General features: G+C 43.8%; 1 protein-coding gene across 2 annotated transcripts in view; it reads left to right on the forward strand.

Annotated features, from left to right (window-relative positions):
• Positions 1-149: 149 nt before the first annotated feature.
• The window catches only part of KIAA1549L (KIAA1549 like), a 303,755-nt gene continuing 287,723 nt past the window's right edge, over positions 150-16,181 (forward strand). For both annotated transcript variants that reach the window (XM_043481941.1, XM_043481942.1), the window contains exon 1: positions 150-890. In XM_043481941.1, coding sequence (XP_043337876.1) covers positions 668-890 — 223 coding nt within the window. In that variant the 5' untranslated portion in view covers positions 150-667. The remainder of the gene's footprint in view (positions 891-16,181) is intronic.

Below are 16,181 nucleotides of genomic sequence, written 5' to 3' on the forward strand. Positions count from 1 at the left end.
TTGCCGCGAGGGGTCCTCCTCCCCAGCCCGGAGCCCGGCGGGGCGCGCGAGTGCGGGGGGCGCGCGGTGGCTCCGCGCGGGGATGCGGGCGCGCGCCTGCCTCGCCTCCCTCGCCCGCTCGGGTGGCTACGTGCTTTCTTTGTCAATGAGGCGCCGCTCTGAGCTGCAGTAACACTCTCGGCCCGGGAGCCGTAGCCGGAGCCGGAGCCGGAGCTGGAGCCCGAGCCCCAGCAAGCGAGGGAGGAGAGCGGGGCGGAGAGGCAGCAGCCGGAAGGAGGGTCCCGAGCGCGCCCAGCAGCCGCCGGCCCCCGCGGCTCGCAGCCTCACCCACTCAGTCTGCGGAAGCCCTCCCGGGGGTGGGGGCTCCGGGCGGCGCCCGTTCCACCCTCGCTGCCCGGGGCGCGCCGGCGCGCGGAGACAGGCGCCGTGGGAACCCCGGCCCGCTCCCGCCGCGGCTCTGTGCGGCCCCGGTCGCTGCAGGGGTGAAGCCGCGGCTCTGCGGAGCCCGCTCCGGGCACGGCAGCACGAGCTAGCGAGTCGCGCCTCCCGGCGCCCCCGCCCTCCGGCGCCCGGGCGGGAGATGCCCGGTGAGGGCCGGGGTGCCAAAGGCTGGGCTCCCCAGAGCGGTGCGGACCGAGGCAGCGGCCTGGATGTGTGAAGCGTCCCTATGGCTCGGCAGGAGGCGAAGCCCCAGGGCCCGAGGGAAGGTGGGCCGGCGGCGCGGGGTCGCAGGGGCCGGCTCCGGGCGCACGGGCTCAACCGGGCCGCCGGGAGAGCTGCGCGCTTCCCGGGCGTGAGGGGCTCGCGTGCCTCGTCCCAGGATGCGCCGCCGCTGCTGCTGGGACTCCTGCTGCTGGCGGCCCTCCCCGAGCACTGCCTGGCCGACCCGGGTAAGCACTTGGCGGCTGCTTTGCGCCCGCGGAGGTTTCTGGAGGAGCGGGACGGCCCATCCAGGCCGGTACCTGATCGGGTGGCGGTGGATGGGGAGATCTTTGCAGCACCGGCGCTAAGATTTTCCCCGCCCTTTGCTGCTGCAACAGCAGGGCGAACTGTCAGAAATCTGTCTCCCGGGAAGGCAGACACCGTTGGGCGGGGAAGTAAAAAGAAGTGCATTCGCGTCTTCCTTCTGGACAAGTTGCGGATCCTTCCTAGTGGTCCCATAGGCACGCTTCATTTAGATAAAAGACACGCTGTGTTTAGGACACCTGAAAAGGGATGTGTTTTAGTAGGACACATTTCAGGGTGGGGACGTCCACTATGATTTGGGCTCCCTGATGGGTGGGCACTGTGTTTTGACTGCACGGAATGGCCCAGAGAGTTTTAGGCAATTCCCACGTCGGCGTTTTCCTCTCTATTTTGACAGGAGATTCCTTTACTTTGGGGATAGAGGTACCTAAAATAATTTCAATCTTGCAAAGGGTTCGAGTATATAATTCACTGTTTGCAGGAACGTTAGTTAAAACTAACCACACTTGACTCTTTGACTCCCAAGAATCCTCGGGAAATAGATTTCTGTAATTTCTTGGACTGATTTGAAAAATCTGTTGTAACTGTTTAGGGGAGATTATTCTGCTAATGTTCTTCAAAATTTACTCTGCTGTCAGCAGTTGCCTTTGAAATAAGAATGATTACTATGGCACTTGTAAAGGGCAGGCTTTTGTGATAAAATTCTGGGCTCTTGGTACATTTCATTTATCAAGGAATATAGCCTTCGTTTCAGCCAATATGATCCTGTAGTTCTGTGGATTTTAGCACTGTTTTTATCCCCCAGTGTGCCCTATCCCCCAAGTTAAATTAAATCTCCTTATTATGAAGGAGCTCACACTGTTTTAGGTTTCAGGTTAAAAATATCTCCTGTCTACAATAGCTTAATTCAAAGCCCATTTTCCTTTGATTCACTTAAAGGGTCACTGACATGAGGTGTCTCTGTGTGCAAGTTGCTGTCCAGGAATTGTCTGTTGTGATTATAGTGGTTAGAAAGTTCAGTAATCTTTGGCTGTGTGCCCAAGACCTGGAAAAAGCTGCTGAAGAACTTCAGCCCCCAGTTTTTACGCCTCTTGCAGTTTTCAATGATGTGTATTTGGTGTAATGATTAAAAGGTAAGTTCTGAGTCAGACACATATAAATACCTTACTATTCATTGGATCAGAAACATGCTTTGAGTTTTTATTTTAAATGAATCAAATTTTTAATAGTTTTGTGAACAGTTTATGATATGCCAACTTTTGGATATTCTTCATTTGAGTGCAGATATCAAAAACTTCAACCAATTTGTAGTATTTGAAATTTAGACTTTTATGTATTGATCCTATTTGCCCTGATATGTCAGATTATTTCCTTTGATCAGTTTGGAATTTCTGATCTCTCTTCTGACCTTTGTACATTGCCCCTTCTGAACCTCTGACTTTTCTTGGCTATTCTTTCAGACTGCCAGAACCTGACTTAGCAACTTCAGGTCTGTATCTTTTGGCTTTAGCCTGGGAATCCTTTTCCTTTATTCTCGCAGTGTGGTGATCCTGGGGATCACTAGGAAAGATGCTTTGATTTAAATGATGGTAAAAATCAGTAAGGGCTTCCTAGGTGGTTCAGTGGTAAAGAATCCTCCTGCCAGTGCAGGAGACATGAGTTTGATCCTGGGATTGGGAAGATCCCCTGGAGAAGGAAATGGCAACTCACTCCAGTATTCTTGCCTGGGAAATCCCATGGACAGAGAAGCCTGGTGGGCTACAGTCCATGGGGTCCCAAAAAGAGTCAGAAAGGACTTAGCAACTAAACAACAACAAAAATCAGTAAAGTTGATGTTGTTCCCCATAGTTCTCTGTCTTTTCTCACTGGAGTGACTCGTCGTTTCATCTGTGTTTTCTGGGTGTCCTTTCTGCTGACACCCTTGATGACCAGTTCCTCGTGGTGCAGCTCACCTGTGGATCCAAAGTCTACCGCCGGGCTCCAGGGTTTTCTGTGTGTTTGCCGCTCGTTCAGCATCGTGACTTGTTTCTCTCTCACTGGACGAGTTAAGCACTGGGCCCCTGCTTGCGTTCGTTTGTTTTCTGATTTCTACCTGAGGAGCTTTACTGCAGGGTGAGTGTGTCTTGGACCCAAGGCAGGGAGTCCCGTGGGATTTGTGGACTGCATGGAATGGCCCAGAGGAGTGAGTCAGGAGGGAGGCAGGAGAACCAGTGACAGTTTCCTGAGACCTTCCACTTTCAACAGACTCCCTGGTTTTGAACTTGTTCTGAGTTGGAGCTGTGGCTTGGTGCTGCCACTGATCGCAGAGTGGGTCTGAGACCGAGTTGCCTGAGAAGCCAAACCCATGACACTTGGATCCTCCTGAGGGTGCTAGCCTGCTACAGTCCTGCTATTTGCATGGTTGCTCACCTTGTTTCTAAGCAAGGCTAAGCCAGACCTTCGTCTTGCCTGACAAGTGGGTAAAAATAGATGTTTCTGGACAAGGCTACAGGCCCTTTGTGTCCTGAAGCCCCTGCAGTGTGTTCCAGCCCACCTCCACCCACTCTGCCCCAAAGTCTTTTGCTTTAATATTCCTGAGGAATTGGGGTACCGTCTCCAGACTGTTGTCTGGGGTTTCTTCTCTCCGACTTCCTCTCCTAACTTCCGCCCCCAGGGAACCCTTGCTCCCAGACAGTTTCTTCTGTTTTGCCTGTGGGAGGCTGGTATGGGAAAGATGATTCTTTATAGCAGCGACCTCTGACACCTCCCCATTCTCTTTTGCCCTCCAGTGCTCTGGGAAGATTGGTAAAGTTCAAATTTGACTCCCCAATCTTCTTAATTGCTGATCTTCCATTGAACTGATGTTAGTAAACATTTCCTGTGTGTCTTTTCGTGCAGGTACCGTGGTCATTCCTTTATCTGGCTTCTCTGGGCCTCAGTTCTCTTGTCTGTAAAATGGGGCTAATAATAGCTCCAATCTCACTGGGTTGTTATGAAGATTCAATGAGTTAATAGAGCTGAAGTATTTAAAATAGTCTTTGGTACACAGTAAATGCTCAGTGAATGCCAACTATTCTTATGAAACAACAGAAACCGACTGAATATTCACTCTGTCCAGGTACTACATTGGGGCAGGGGATACAGACATGAATCAGGGTAATACAGTTTGTAGAATCTCCTCTTGAACAGGGTGATATGGGTCCTTGAACTGTGATACGGTGTGGTCAGAGCTAATGAAATGAAGGCACAGTTAATTCTGAAAGGCTGGGAGCTTTGGAGAATGAGTAGATGTTGACAGAGTTGATGATGGCATTTCAGGCAGAGGAGAACGGTTCTTTGTGACCAGAGCACAGGATGCTATAGGGAGGAATACCCTGGACTCTCTCCCTGCCCTGGAGCCTTCCCAAGTCCCCCTCACAGGCATTCCACCCTCCTGCCCCTCCCCTGAAGGGTGCTCTGCCTCTCCCACCAGCTTATAAGTTCCTGATTTATCTCTGTTTCCCTCTGACCTGTTACAGTGTGCAGCACAGACTAGGCACTTACTGAAGTTTCAGCATTCTTTCACTCCTGTTCCCTCAGTTTGGCTGATTCTGTTAAATGTTAGAATAATTATCTCATTGAAGTAACGCACAGCAAGTTGTGAATGACTGTTTTATTTAGGGAATGTATTTGCATTTTGAAAGAAGGGTTTGCTGATACCAGGGCATCTCTAATTGAGTGCAGTACATGGGGAGTAATTTTGGCCTAGGAGGTCTTTTTTGCCCCTCTCCAACCTTCTGCACATCATCAGCTTGGAGTCCCATTTGAAACAAGTGCAACAGTTCATTCATTCATTCAGTTTATCTGGAGTGCCTCAGCTTTCTGAGGTTACAATAATGAATGAAATCAAACTCCCATTCTCATGGCAATAAGGAAGTAGCCCAGTGCTTTCCAGATTTTACTGTGCATTCGAATCACTTGAAGATCCTGTTGCAGCTTCTGACACGGTAGGTCTGGGATAAGGCTTATGTGCTGTGCTTATTTGCTCAGTCGTATCTGACTCTTTGTGACCCCATGGACTGTAGCCTGCCAGGCTCCTCCGTCCAGGGGATTTTTCAGGCAAGAATACTGGAGTGGGTTGTCATTTCATCCTCCAGGGGATCTTCCCGATTCAGGGATTGAACCCGCGTCTTTTGTGTCTTCTGCATTGCAGGAGGATTCTTTACCTTCTGAGCCATCAGGGAAGCCTGGTTCTGCATTTCTAACAAGCGCCAGGGTGATATTGATGCTGGTGGTTTGTTGACCCCACCAAAGGCAGCAAATGAATATAAACAAATAAATGTAGGTTGGATGGTGGTAAGAAAAATAAACCAGGGTAAGAGGATAATAAGAGCTTAATGCCTACATGCATGTGTGCCCTCACACATGTGTTCAGTTACCCAGAGTGATGGGGGAAGGCCCCATGATGAGGTGACAGTTGAGTAGATACCTAAAAGTGAATATCTGGGAAAAGATATTCAGGCGACTGCAAAGGCCTTGAGGAGAGATTCTCCTCAAGGCAGGGAACAGCAGGGAGGCCACATGGAATTGAGTGAATAGGGGGAGGGTGGTAAGAAATGATGTTGAAGGGGAAATGTTTAACATGCCATATCACGTAAAACATTTTGGCAAAGTAAAGACTCAGTGTTTTACTTTGGATGAGATTAAGCAAGGGATGAGATAATCTGACTCAGTTTTAGAAAAAAATCCCTAGCTATTTTGGGAACAAAAGACTTTAAAGTCAAGGGTGGAAATGGGGAGACCAGGTAGGATGGCTTAGACAGTGGGGAGAAGTGGTTAGATTTTGGACAGATTAAAAAAATATTTTGATCATTCTGAATGGCTTGTGAGATCTTAGTTCCCCGCTTAGGGATTGAACCTACACCCCTTGCAGGGGAAGCTCAGAGTCTTAACCACTGGACTGCCAGTGAAGTCCTGACATCTTTTGAAGATGGAGCTGATAAAATTTTCTCATGGATTAGAGGTGGAGTGGGAAATAAAGAGAGGAACCAATATGGCTCCAGGGTTTTTGGCTCAAGCAACTGAGAGGGTGAAGTTGCCATTGAGATGGGGAAGGTTACAGGAGGCTTAGGTTTGGGATAGTAAATAAAGAGTTGGGTTTGGGTATGTTAAGCATGAAATGTTTATTAAACATCCAAGGGAGATGACAAATAGCTCGTTGAACAAAGTAGTCTGGAATTCCAGGCACATATTGGGTCCAGAGATATATATTTGGGAGCCATCAGTATGGAACTAAGTAAGAAAGTATAGAGAAGGGGGGAGGTGTCAGTAATGAGCTCTAGGATACTTCAGCATTTAGGGGTTCAGGGAGAAGGGGGGACCAGCCAGAGAGACTGAAGATGGCTAAATAGTGGATGTTGGGCTTGAAGGTGTGGAGGTGTTTGTAGGCCCTGAGAGTGGAGGGGACAAAAGTCTTACTGCAACAGGTTCAAGAAAGAAAGGAAGGATTGGAGGACAGTTGCTTTACGATGTTGTGTTAGTTTCTGCTCTACATCAGTGTGATCAACTCTGTGTGTACATGTATCTCCTCCCTCTTGAGCCTGCCTCCCACCCTCGCATCCCATCCCTCGAGGTCATCACAGATCACCGAACTTAGCTCCCTGTGCTACACAGTGGCTTCCGACTAGCTCGATATTTTACACACGGCAGGCTATATATGTCAGTGCTACTCTCTCAATTCATCCCACCCTATCCTTCTCCCCACTGTGTCCGCAAGTCAGTTCTAAAAAACAAGGCAAACAATAAAAAGTCATTCAGTATACACTTCATATTTTTGGTTTTGCCGAACTTCAAATTTCGATAAGTATCATTTCATTAAGTGCGCATAATTGTTCAGCATTGATGATTGCGAAAATGCATTAGTATACAGACATTCTCTCAATAATTAAACAATAACAAAATTTAAAGAAAAAGAAATGAAGAAGGGGAATCAGACAGTGAAAAAGAACTCTTTTATTCTTTTCTATAAAGAAAGGCAGAGTCATAGGGGAGGTGGGTCAAAAGAGGATTTAGTTAGGATATAATTACATTATACTTGTACTTTTTTCACTTTTTAGACAATCCAATAAATAATATTTGGACTTTTTCACTCTCAGTGTTAATTATTAGTGCTTCAAGGATACTTCTAAAAGTATCCCAAACTTGCCTCCCCTTTCTCCCCCATCTCACAATGTAAAGATTTGAGGACCAATGAGTCTGTGATTTTAATACTGACATTAAACAGAACTCAAATGTCCCTTCCCTGCTCCATACTCTTCCTAAAGATGAACATCACTTTGGAAACTGAGATACTGAAGTCCTTCTGAGAGAACCTCTCAGAAGCCTATTTATCGCAAGTCTCAAATTACCAGAATGTGATCTGAGAATATTCAGAATGAATGTACATGCTTCCTTTTTCATTTTCATCAACCTTCCAGCCTGTATTGTGGTTTTCTTTCTTTTCTTCCTCCTCATCTTTTTTTTTAAACAAACAACAGCTCCACTCTTCTCCAGACAAAAATGAATAGTTGGAATGACCCTAAAACATTTTCGTTGCTTGACAACACATTACAGGGGATTTCTAAACGCACAGAGGGACACATTATTCTAGATCACGGGATGGCTGCCTTGGATGATGGCTCCCTGTGGGGACTCCAGGACCAAAGGAACAGCTAGCAACCAGGGTATTAGAAATGTCAGTTATTGTCACTGATGGGATGGTAGCATGTGAGTCACATTGATTTGGTGATATTTATCAAGCACCAGGCATATGCCATGTCAAACATTTCCCTAAATACTGGAGGTCGAGTGGAGACCAAGCCAGACCTGGCCCCTACCCTGTAGCCCAGGACAAGAAACCCTTACTTAGTGGGTGGAGCGGCAGATGGGTAAAGTACCTCTATGAGTGGGTCAGGAGGAAGGGTATGGCAAGACAGAAAGTACCTGCTTTGTTCAAAGAGGTTGTCTTTAACCAGCTGCAATGAGGCTGAGGGTGCCAGAGTTCTGACTTCTAGAAAAAAGCTGAATCTTTATTTCAACTCTTGTTTTCAAATGTCACCAACCAGTTCAGAGTTTTGAAATGTCATGCTGTACAGAAAGCACGCCCATGAGCCACCACTCTTCGTTTTTAAAGTTAAGTTTAATTAAGGTGTAATTTACATACAGTAAAATTCACCCTTTTTAGATGTTCTGCATGGTGGGTTTTGACAGAAAAATACACTCATGGATCTACAACCACAATCCAGTTATAGGCCATTTCTGTATTCTCCAAAAATTCCCTCCTGTTCCTTGGCAATTTTCTCTCCACCCCACACACCCCATTCCCATTAGGCAGATCTATTCTCTGTATGTATAATTTTGCCTTTAACTGAGAGTCATATTAATGGAATCATACAGTATATAGTGTTTTGTTTCTGGCTTCGCTCGTTGAATGTAATACTCCTGAGAATCATATGCCATTGCACCTCTAGTCCTATCCTTTTTATTGTCATGTAGTATTTCACTGTACCACAATTGGCTATCCATTCACCAGTTGATAAACATTTGAGTTGTTTCCAGTTTGGGGCATAAAAGTCTTTGTGTGGGCAGTTTTCACTCTTTTGGGTAAGTACCTAGGAGTGAGGTTTCTGGCCATGTGTGAGGTATGTGTTTACCCTTATAAGAAATTGCCAAGTCTTTTCCCAAAGTGACTGTATAATTTTGTATTCCTATCTATGTGAGTTTTAGTTGATCCGCTGCATCTTTACTAGCACTTGATTTTAACTTTTTAAACATTTAAATTTCAGCTATTCCAATAGTTTTTTAGTGGTACCTCATGATAATTTTAGTTTGAACTTCTCTAATTACTAATGATGTTATTGTTGCATATCTTTACATCTTTTACATGCCATTTATATATCTACTTTGAAGCACCTATTTTAAAAAATAGGTGTTTTTTTAAAAAAGTTGATTGTGTGTTTTAAGTCCTTTATCAGATATGGGTTTTTGCAAATATTTTCTTCCAGTCTGTGTGGTTTTTCTTTTCATTTTATCAACAGTGTTTTCCAAAGAACAGAAGTTTTAAATTTCGAATAGTTCCAGTTTATCAACTTTTAAATTTAAGGTTTGTGGTTTTTTTGTGTGCTAGGATAGAAGTATTTGTCTAACCCAAGTTTTCAAACACTCACAATTTCTTCTAGAAGTTTTATAGTTTTCAGTCTATGGTCTGTTTCATATTAATTTTTGTATATGGTGCAAGGAAAGAGTTGAAGTTAAAATGTTTTATTCATATGGATGTTTTATTGTTCCAACACCATTTATTGAAAAGATTATCCTTGCTCCATTGAATTGCCTTGGTACCATATGTTGTGGGTTTATTTCTGGATTCTAGTCTGTTCCACTGATCTATACTTGTCTATTTATTCCAATACAACACTGTCTTGATTTCTGTAGCTCAGAGTTTCTTAACCTTGGCATTATTGACATTTTGGGTTGGATAATTCTTTGCTGTGGGGACTGTCCTGTGCAATGTAGGATATTTGCAGCATTCCTGGTCTCTGATAGCTACCCCCACCCTCCACCTCAGTGTGACAACCAAAATGTCTTCAGTTCAGTTCAGTTGCTCAGTTGTGTCTGACTCTTTGCAACCCCATGAACCGCAGCATGCCAGGCCTCCCTGTCCATCACCAACTTCCGGAGTCTACCCAAACTCATGTCCATGAGTTGGTGATGCCATCTAACCATCTCATCCTCTGTCTTCCCTTTCTCCTTTCCAAGGAGCAAGTGTCTTTTAATTTCATGGCTGCAATCACCATCTGCAGTGATTTTGGAGCCCCAAAAAATAAAGTCAGCCACTGTTTCCCCATCTATTTGCCATGAAGTGATGGGACCGGATGCCACGATCTTAGTTTTCTGAATGTTGAGCTTTTTTTTTTTTTTTGAATGTTGAGCTTTAAGCCAACTTTTTCACTGTCCTCTTTCACTTTCATCAAGAGGCTTTTTAGTTCCTCTTCACTTTCTGCCATAAGGGTGGTGTCATCTGCATATCTGAGGTTATTAATATTTCTCCCGGCAATCTTGATTCCAGCTTGTGCTTCTTCCAGCCCAGCGTTTCTCATGATGTACTCTGCATATAAGTTAAATAAGCAGGGTGACAATATACAGCCTTGATGTGCTCCTTTTCCTATTTGGAACCAGTCTGTTGGTCCATGTCCAGTTTCTAACTGTTGCTTCCTGACCTGCATACAGGTTTCTCAAGAGGCAGGTCAGGTGGTCTGGTATTTCCATCTCTTTCAGAATTTTCCACAGTTTGTTGTGATCCACACAGTCAAAGGCTTTGGCATAGTCAATAAAGCAGAAATACATGCTTTTCTGGAACTCTCTTGCTTTTTCAATGATCCAGCAGATGTTGGCAATTTGATCTCTGGTTCCTCTGCCTTTTCTAAAACCAGTTTAAACATCTGGAAGTTCATGGTTCACATATTGCTGAAGCCTGGCTTGGAGAATTTTGAACATTTCAGACATTGCTAAATGTTCCCTTCAGGGTAAAATTTCCCCTCATTGAGTTCTACTGTTCAAGCTTTGTGATAAATCTTGAAATCAGGTAGTATGAACTGTCTAACTTTCTTCATTTTCAAAATCTTTTTGGATGCTCTAGGGTTTATGCGTTTCCATATAGATTTTAGTATCTTCTTGTCAATCTCCATAAAAGAGTTTGCATGAATTTTGATTGGGATTTCACTGAATCTAGATCAACTGGAGAAGATTGATATCTCAACAATATTGAATTTTTTGATCAATGAATATCTTCCTCTTTTTATTTAGGTATTCTTTCTTTCATTAATGTTTTGTAGCTTTCAGCATATGCATTTTGTACATAGGTACTTCATGTTTTTCAATGTTGTGGTAAATAGTATTTTAAAATTTCTTTGTTAGTATATAGAAAAATGATTTTAAAATATTAATCTTGTGGGAATTTCTTGGCAGGCCAGTGATTAGCACTCTGCACTGTCACTACCAAGAGCCTGGGTTCCATTTCTGGTCAGGGAATTGAGATCCCATAAACTGTGCAGCGTGCCAAAAAGGAAAAAAAAAATTAATCTTCTGTCACGTGACCCTTCTAAATGCACTTTAGTTCTAGTAGCTTTTTACAGACTCTTTGGGATTTTTCTAAATACAAAATCATGTTATCTATGAATAGATAGTCTTATTTCCTTCTATCAAATCTATGTGCCTTTTATTTCTTTTTCTTGCTTTATTGCACTTGCTAGAATGTCAAGTACATTGTTGAATAGGAATGGGGAGAGTGGGCATCCTTGCCCTGATCTCAGTCTTGGAGGGAAAACATTTCAGTCTTTTACTACTATGGTATTAACTGTAGTTTGGTTTTTGTTTTTTTGTAGAGGCCCTTTATCAGGTTGAGGAAGCTTACTTCTATTCCTAATTTGCTATGAATTTTTTTTATCATGAATGAATATTAAATTTTGTCAAGTTTTTTCTCTCTTGAAATCACCACAAAGTTTTTCTTTTTTAGCCTGTCTTTCTTTTTAGTCTGATTTTAGGATATTGAACCAATCTTGTATTCCTGGGATAAACTCCAGCTTAGTCATGATGTTTGTTCCAGTTGGGTCTAATTTTCTAATCTTTTCATTAGGAATTGTTAAAGCCTTATGTTCCTGAAGGATATTGGTCTGTAGTTTTGTTTTCCTGAAATGTTTGTCTGGTTTTGGAACAAAGATAATGCTGTTCTATAAAATAGTAGGGAAATGTTTTCTGTTCTCTTTTATCAAAGTGTTTGTGTAGAATTAGTATTATTTTTCTCTTTAGGCCTATGGTCTTAAAAATGAGAAGATCCCTCAAGGATTTCTTTAGTAAAATAAAAAGGATCAGGTATCTGTGGTATATTTGCTCATTTTCAGGGCTGCCAGTGGACACTTAGACATTAGGACAGAGGTTGGTTTCAGGTCTAGAATGATCTGAGTGAGGGGAAATTGTGTTGAATGAGTTCAGGAAATGGGTCAGATTGTTTGCTGTTTATCAAGTCACTTTCTGGGGCCTTAGTTACCCCATCTGTGAACAAAAGCCTTAGGATCTTCATGTCTTCCTTCATTCCCCTTGTTGTGTGTTTGTGAGCCCTAAGCAGATGTTTTTGTGGGTTAGACCAATTCATTTCTTACCTCTTCCTACATTAGTGGCAAGCCCAGTCAAGGACTCTCATTCTAAAAAGGGGAGAGATTTCCCATGGTTTTCTGTCAGGGTTCCAACCTGAAGCTCAGACAAATGCTGGCTTATCTTTAATCTTCATCTAAAAATTGTAAAAGTAATACATACAGTACTTTATTAAATTCAAGTAATGCACAGTATATGCAGCAAAATGAAAAAGGCCCTGATGGCTCAATTGCTGTTTGGTAGAGTTCTGTTGTTAAGCAAGTATAATAGGTCCTTCCAATCTTTTTTCATACAAAAATGTATATACGTATTCTCACTTAATTTTTCTAAGATATCAAGGGTGTAATATTTACCTTTCTCTTTTCATTTACCATTGTATTGTTGCCCTCTTTCCATATGAAAGAGTAAATTTTGTCATAAGAGAGTTTGAACTTCTCCCAGAAATATAGAAAAGCCTTTATTATAAAAGGCAACAAATTTAAAACCATTGGATTCAATTAAAATATCATCCTTAGACCATTCTTCCTCTTTTCTCTACTCTTTGTCTTCCTTCCCTGGAAAATATTTCCACACATGTTTAAGAAAGATCATGGGCCCTTTTAAACACCAAATAGAACAGGGATAAACGTTGTGTATAAACCAACTAATGCAGATGTAAATAGGGCCAAGGCGCTGCCTCAAGCTTTAGCCCAAGGTCATTGCCGCACCTGCCATCTGTCTACTCAGGCGAGACTTTGCCTAATGCATCCTAACCACGAGAGGGGAATTTAATTTTGATTTATATATGTTAAATCTATTCTTAGCTTGAAAGAAAACCTCCTGACGTCAGAAACACAAAATGACTTTGGTATTTATGCAGTGCCAGTAAATAGGAAGGCCTAGGATATTTCTCACTTTACTCTTTCAACGTGAAATATGGAATTAAGTGCTAGAATGGAACCAGGGCTCCCGGCCCGGCCCCTCCTCTTCTGTCTCTGGTAGTGAATGTTGCTCCTCTGCCACTTGTCTTTTATTTACCAAACGCCAAGAGTGAATGAACCAAGGGAGCCTGGAGACAAATGTGCCCGAGAAGAAAGTGTGTTGAAATTAATAGTACAGCTTCTGAGTCCTTACTGAAAAGAGCTGAGCCAAAATCTCTCTCCACCTACAGATGGCATTATCAATTATGAGTCTTTGTTTTGAAAAGAATAGGAGGGCCGGGGTTATGAGCATTTTGGGAATATAATTAAACTGGATGGAAGTATATTAAAAAATCACTGCCATAGAGCTGTCTTTGGCAGTTTCCTCTTATTATCTTATTAATACTGGAGGTGAACACATGAATCAACCTGGTGAATCCCAGGGAAACTAAACCTTTTTTTTCCAGTGGTATGGAGTGTGAGTTCTTGCTCTAGTCCAGCAATATAATGACATTGGAAACGAGGGTTTTCCCACTGTTATGGTTAGTGTGATATATTTACTTTTCCTTAAGGGGATACTTGTCCTCAGAGTTTGGTAGAGCACTTCACAATTGTAGAAGTTTTCATGGTCTTGTTTGAATCTCATATCACTCCTAGGAGGGGGTTGAGAAAGTAATTGGCTAAAAGTCACAGTGGTCCTGGGATTTTTACATTATTCTGTGATTCAAGGAACAGATTACCTACTACTCAACTAAAACTAGCTCAAGTAGGGGGCCCCAGGCCACAGGGAAATCTCATGTGACAGATTTGGAATGGCAATGAAATATAATGGGGCCACGTAGACAATATAACTAATTGATAGAAATCATAGCTAACATTTTTGAGCATGTACTCCTGTATCAACTCATTAGATTTTCAACAGCCCTGTGACACAGATTCTGTTATGACCCCCAGGTTTCAGGTGTGGGAACTGAGGCAAAGAGCAGTTTAACAGTAATGTATTCACTTGTCACACAGGTAAGTGTCAAGGCTGGGATTTGAACCCAGGCAGTTTGATTCCACAGCTCTCAATCTACTTTTGCTGGTGCCTTTCTTGACACTGAAAGGCTGAGGTTACTGGATTTGTGTCTCACCGACCAGGGGGCCTCTGGTCTGTCTTTTCCTGCAGGCTGGGTCTGTCCATCTGCCTCTTTCTGCAGGCTGGCTTTCTCTGCTTACCTGTAGCTTCTGGGTTCTCCCGTAACAAGGGGGCCTTGCTTGCTGTGGTGCTCACTGCAGCCAGAGTTGGCAGGACTTTTCCATTTATGTGTCCACCCTCCAGTCTCAGTCCCAGTCCTGTATTTCCCAAGAGGGAACATCAGGCTGTCATAGTCTGGCCCCAAAAGTAAGGATTTGACCCCTCATCTGATCAGCAGAGGCCAGAGGTAAAGGGGCACGTGGTTCAAAAATACCTTCCTAGGCTGACCCCTCCTTCGGCCATAGCCTTGGGGAGAGTACAGTTTTAAATGAGGTGGTATGGATCGGGCAGACTTCCCCAAATGTGTCTCCTCCCTCATCACAGTAAAAACAAGCTCATGTGCTCATTTTGTGAAAAATGACGACGACCAGTAGCCTGATTTATAGACTTGGCCAATTTCCATAGTATAAATACTGTCACCATGGCTGATTTTAAGCTACCGATGTGACAATGGAATTGGGAAGAGATGCACACGTTTGGCTGAGCACCAAGATGATCCTATCCATCTTCCGACTGGACGCAGGGCCACTTACACAGTAAGTGCAGGATGTCTCCACGGAGTGTGAAGTCTAGGCTAACCAAGTAGGCGGGTTTATAATTATGTAAAAGGGAAGAAGAGTTCAAAGAAGAGAGGGTGGAAGTTAGATTTGGCTCACGCAGCCTAAAATAACTTGTCCTGAGTGTGCCATCCTACGGGCAGGTGGAGATGCTTTCTAAAAAAAAAAAATGCAACTTCTTTTACCTGTAGTACCTCACTTGTGACACATAATTAACCCTTTCACTAATTTTAAGATGCCAGGCCTCATTTTCTTGGAGGGGCATTGCCCTAGGGTTTTGTTTTGTTTTTTTTTTTTTAATGTATTTCACTTTTGGGCTGTGCTGGGTCTTCGTTGCTGTGCCTGGGCTTTCTCTAGTTGCAGCAAGTGGGATTGCTCTCTAGTTGTGGTGCTTGGGCTTCATGGTGGTGGCTTCTTGTTCTGGAGCGTGGGCTTTAGAGCACAGGCTTAGTTGTCCCACACCATGTGGAATTCTGCTGAACCAGGGGTTGAACCCATGTCCCCTGTATTGGCAGGTGGATTCCCAACCACTGGACCACCAAGGAAGCCCCAGTGGGATAGTTTTTCCTTGCTTCTCACAGTCAGCACGTCCCCCTCCTTTACTGATGTCATTAAGGAACTCCTTTCTTCCACGTTCCTAACCTAGAGATGCTGGGTCCCTGCAGTGGCCTCTGAGACATTTTTCAGCTGCACACACACTATTAGTTTTGATTGGAGGCTTTTATTTATGATCAAAAGGCCATTTCTCAGGTCATGTAATTATGCTAAAAGCCAAGACCGTCTGGTGACTACAACCTCTGAGAGCATGTCAAACGCCATCATGATTTCACGGGCCGTCTGGGTGACTCTTGCCCTTGCACATCTGGAGAGGGGGTTGGGAGCCTTGGCTTCGGTGCATTACTTACAGTTCCTCCATCTTTCTGCCTGATGCGGCTCTGTTGTTAACCCTGACCGGCTCTCAACAAAGGATGGAGGTGACCCTTGGGGAACGAGTGATGGGGTGTGGACAGCGTAGGTCTCTCCTCAGACATGGAGTTCCAGGTGTCCTACTGACTGGTGGGAGGTCAGCATCTTTACCTATAAAAATAGTACAATTAATTTATTCTTTTAATTTCCCTGGGGATGTAGCAAGGGAGAAATCTTACAAATCTCACTTCTTTTATGTCTCATTGGAGGTTTGCCCTAGTTTGTGGGTATGTTGACTTCTGAATATGAGGACAAACATTTATGAAACAGCTACTACTTGTTAGTTGCTGGCAAGAGTTTTGTGGAATTGAACCCCACAGTGACACTGAGAGATAGTTCCTGTCCATTTTGCTTGGGGGAAACTAAGACTGAGAAGACATTTATGAACCTGACTTGCCTAAGGGCACTGTTGCT

The sequence above is a fragment of the Cervus canadensis genome, chromosome 11 (genome assembly GCF_019320065.1).
Source record: "Cervus canadensis isolate Bull #8, Minnesota chromosome 11, ASM1932006v1, whole genome shotgun sequence".
Classification (NCBI taxonomy): domain Eukaryota; kingdom Metazoa; phylum Chordata; class Mammalia; order Artiodactyla; family Cervidae; genus Cervus; species Cervus canadensis.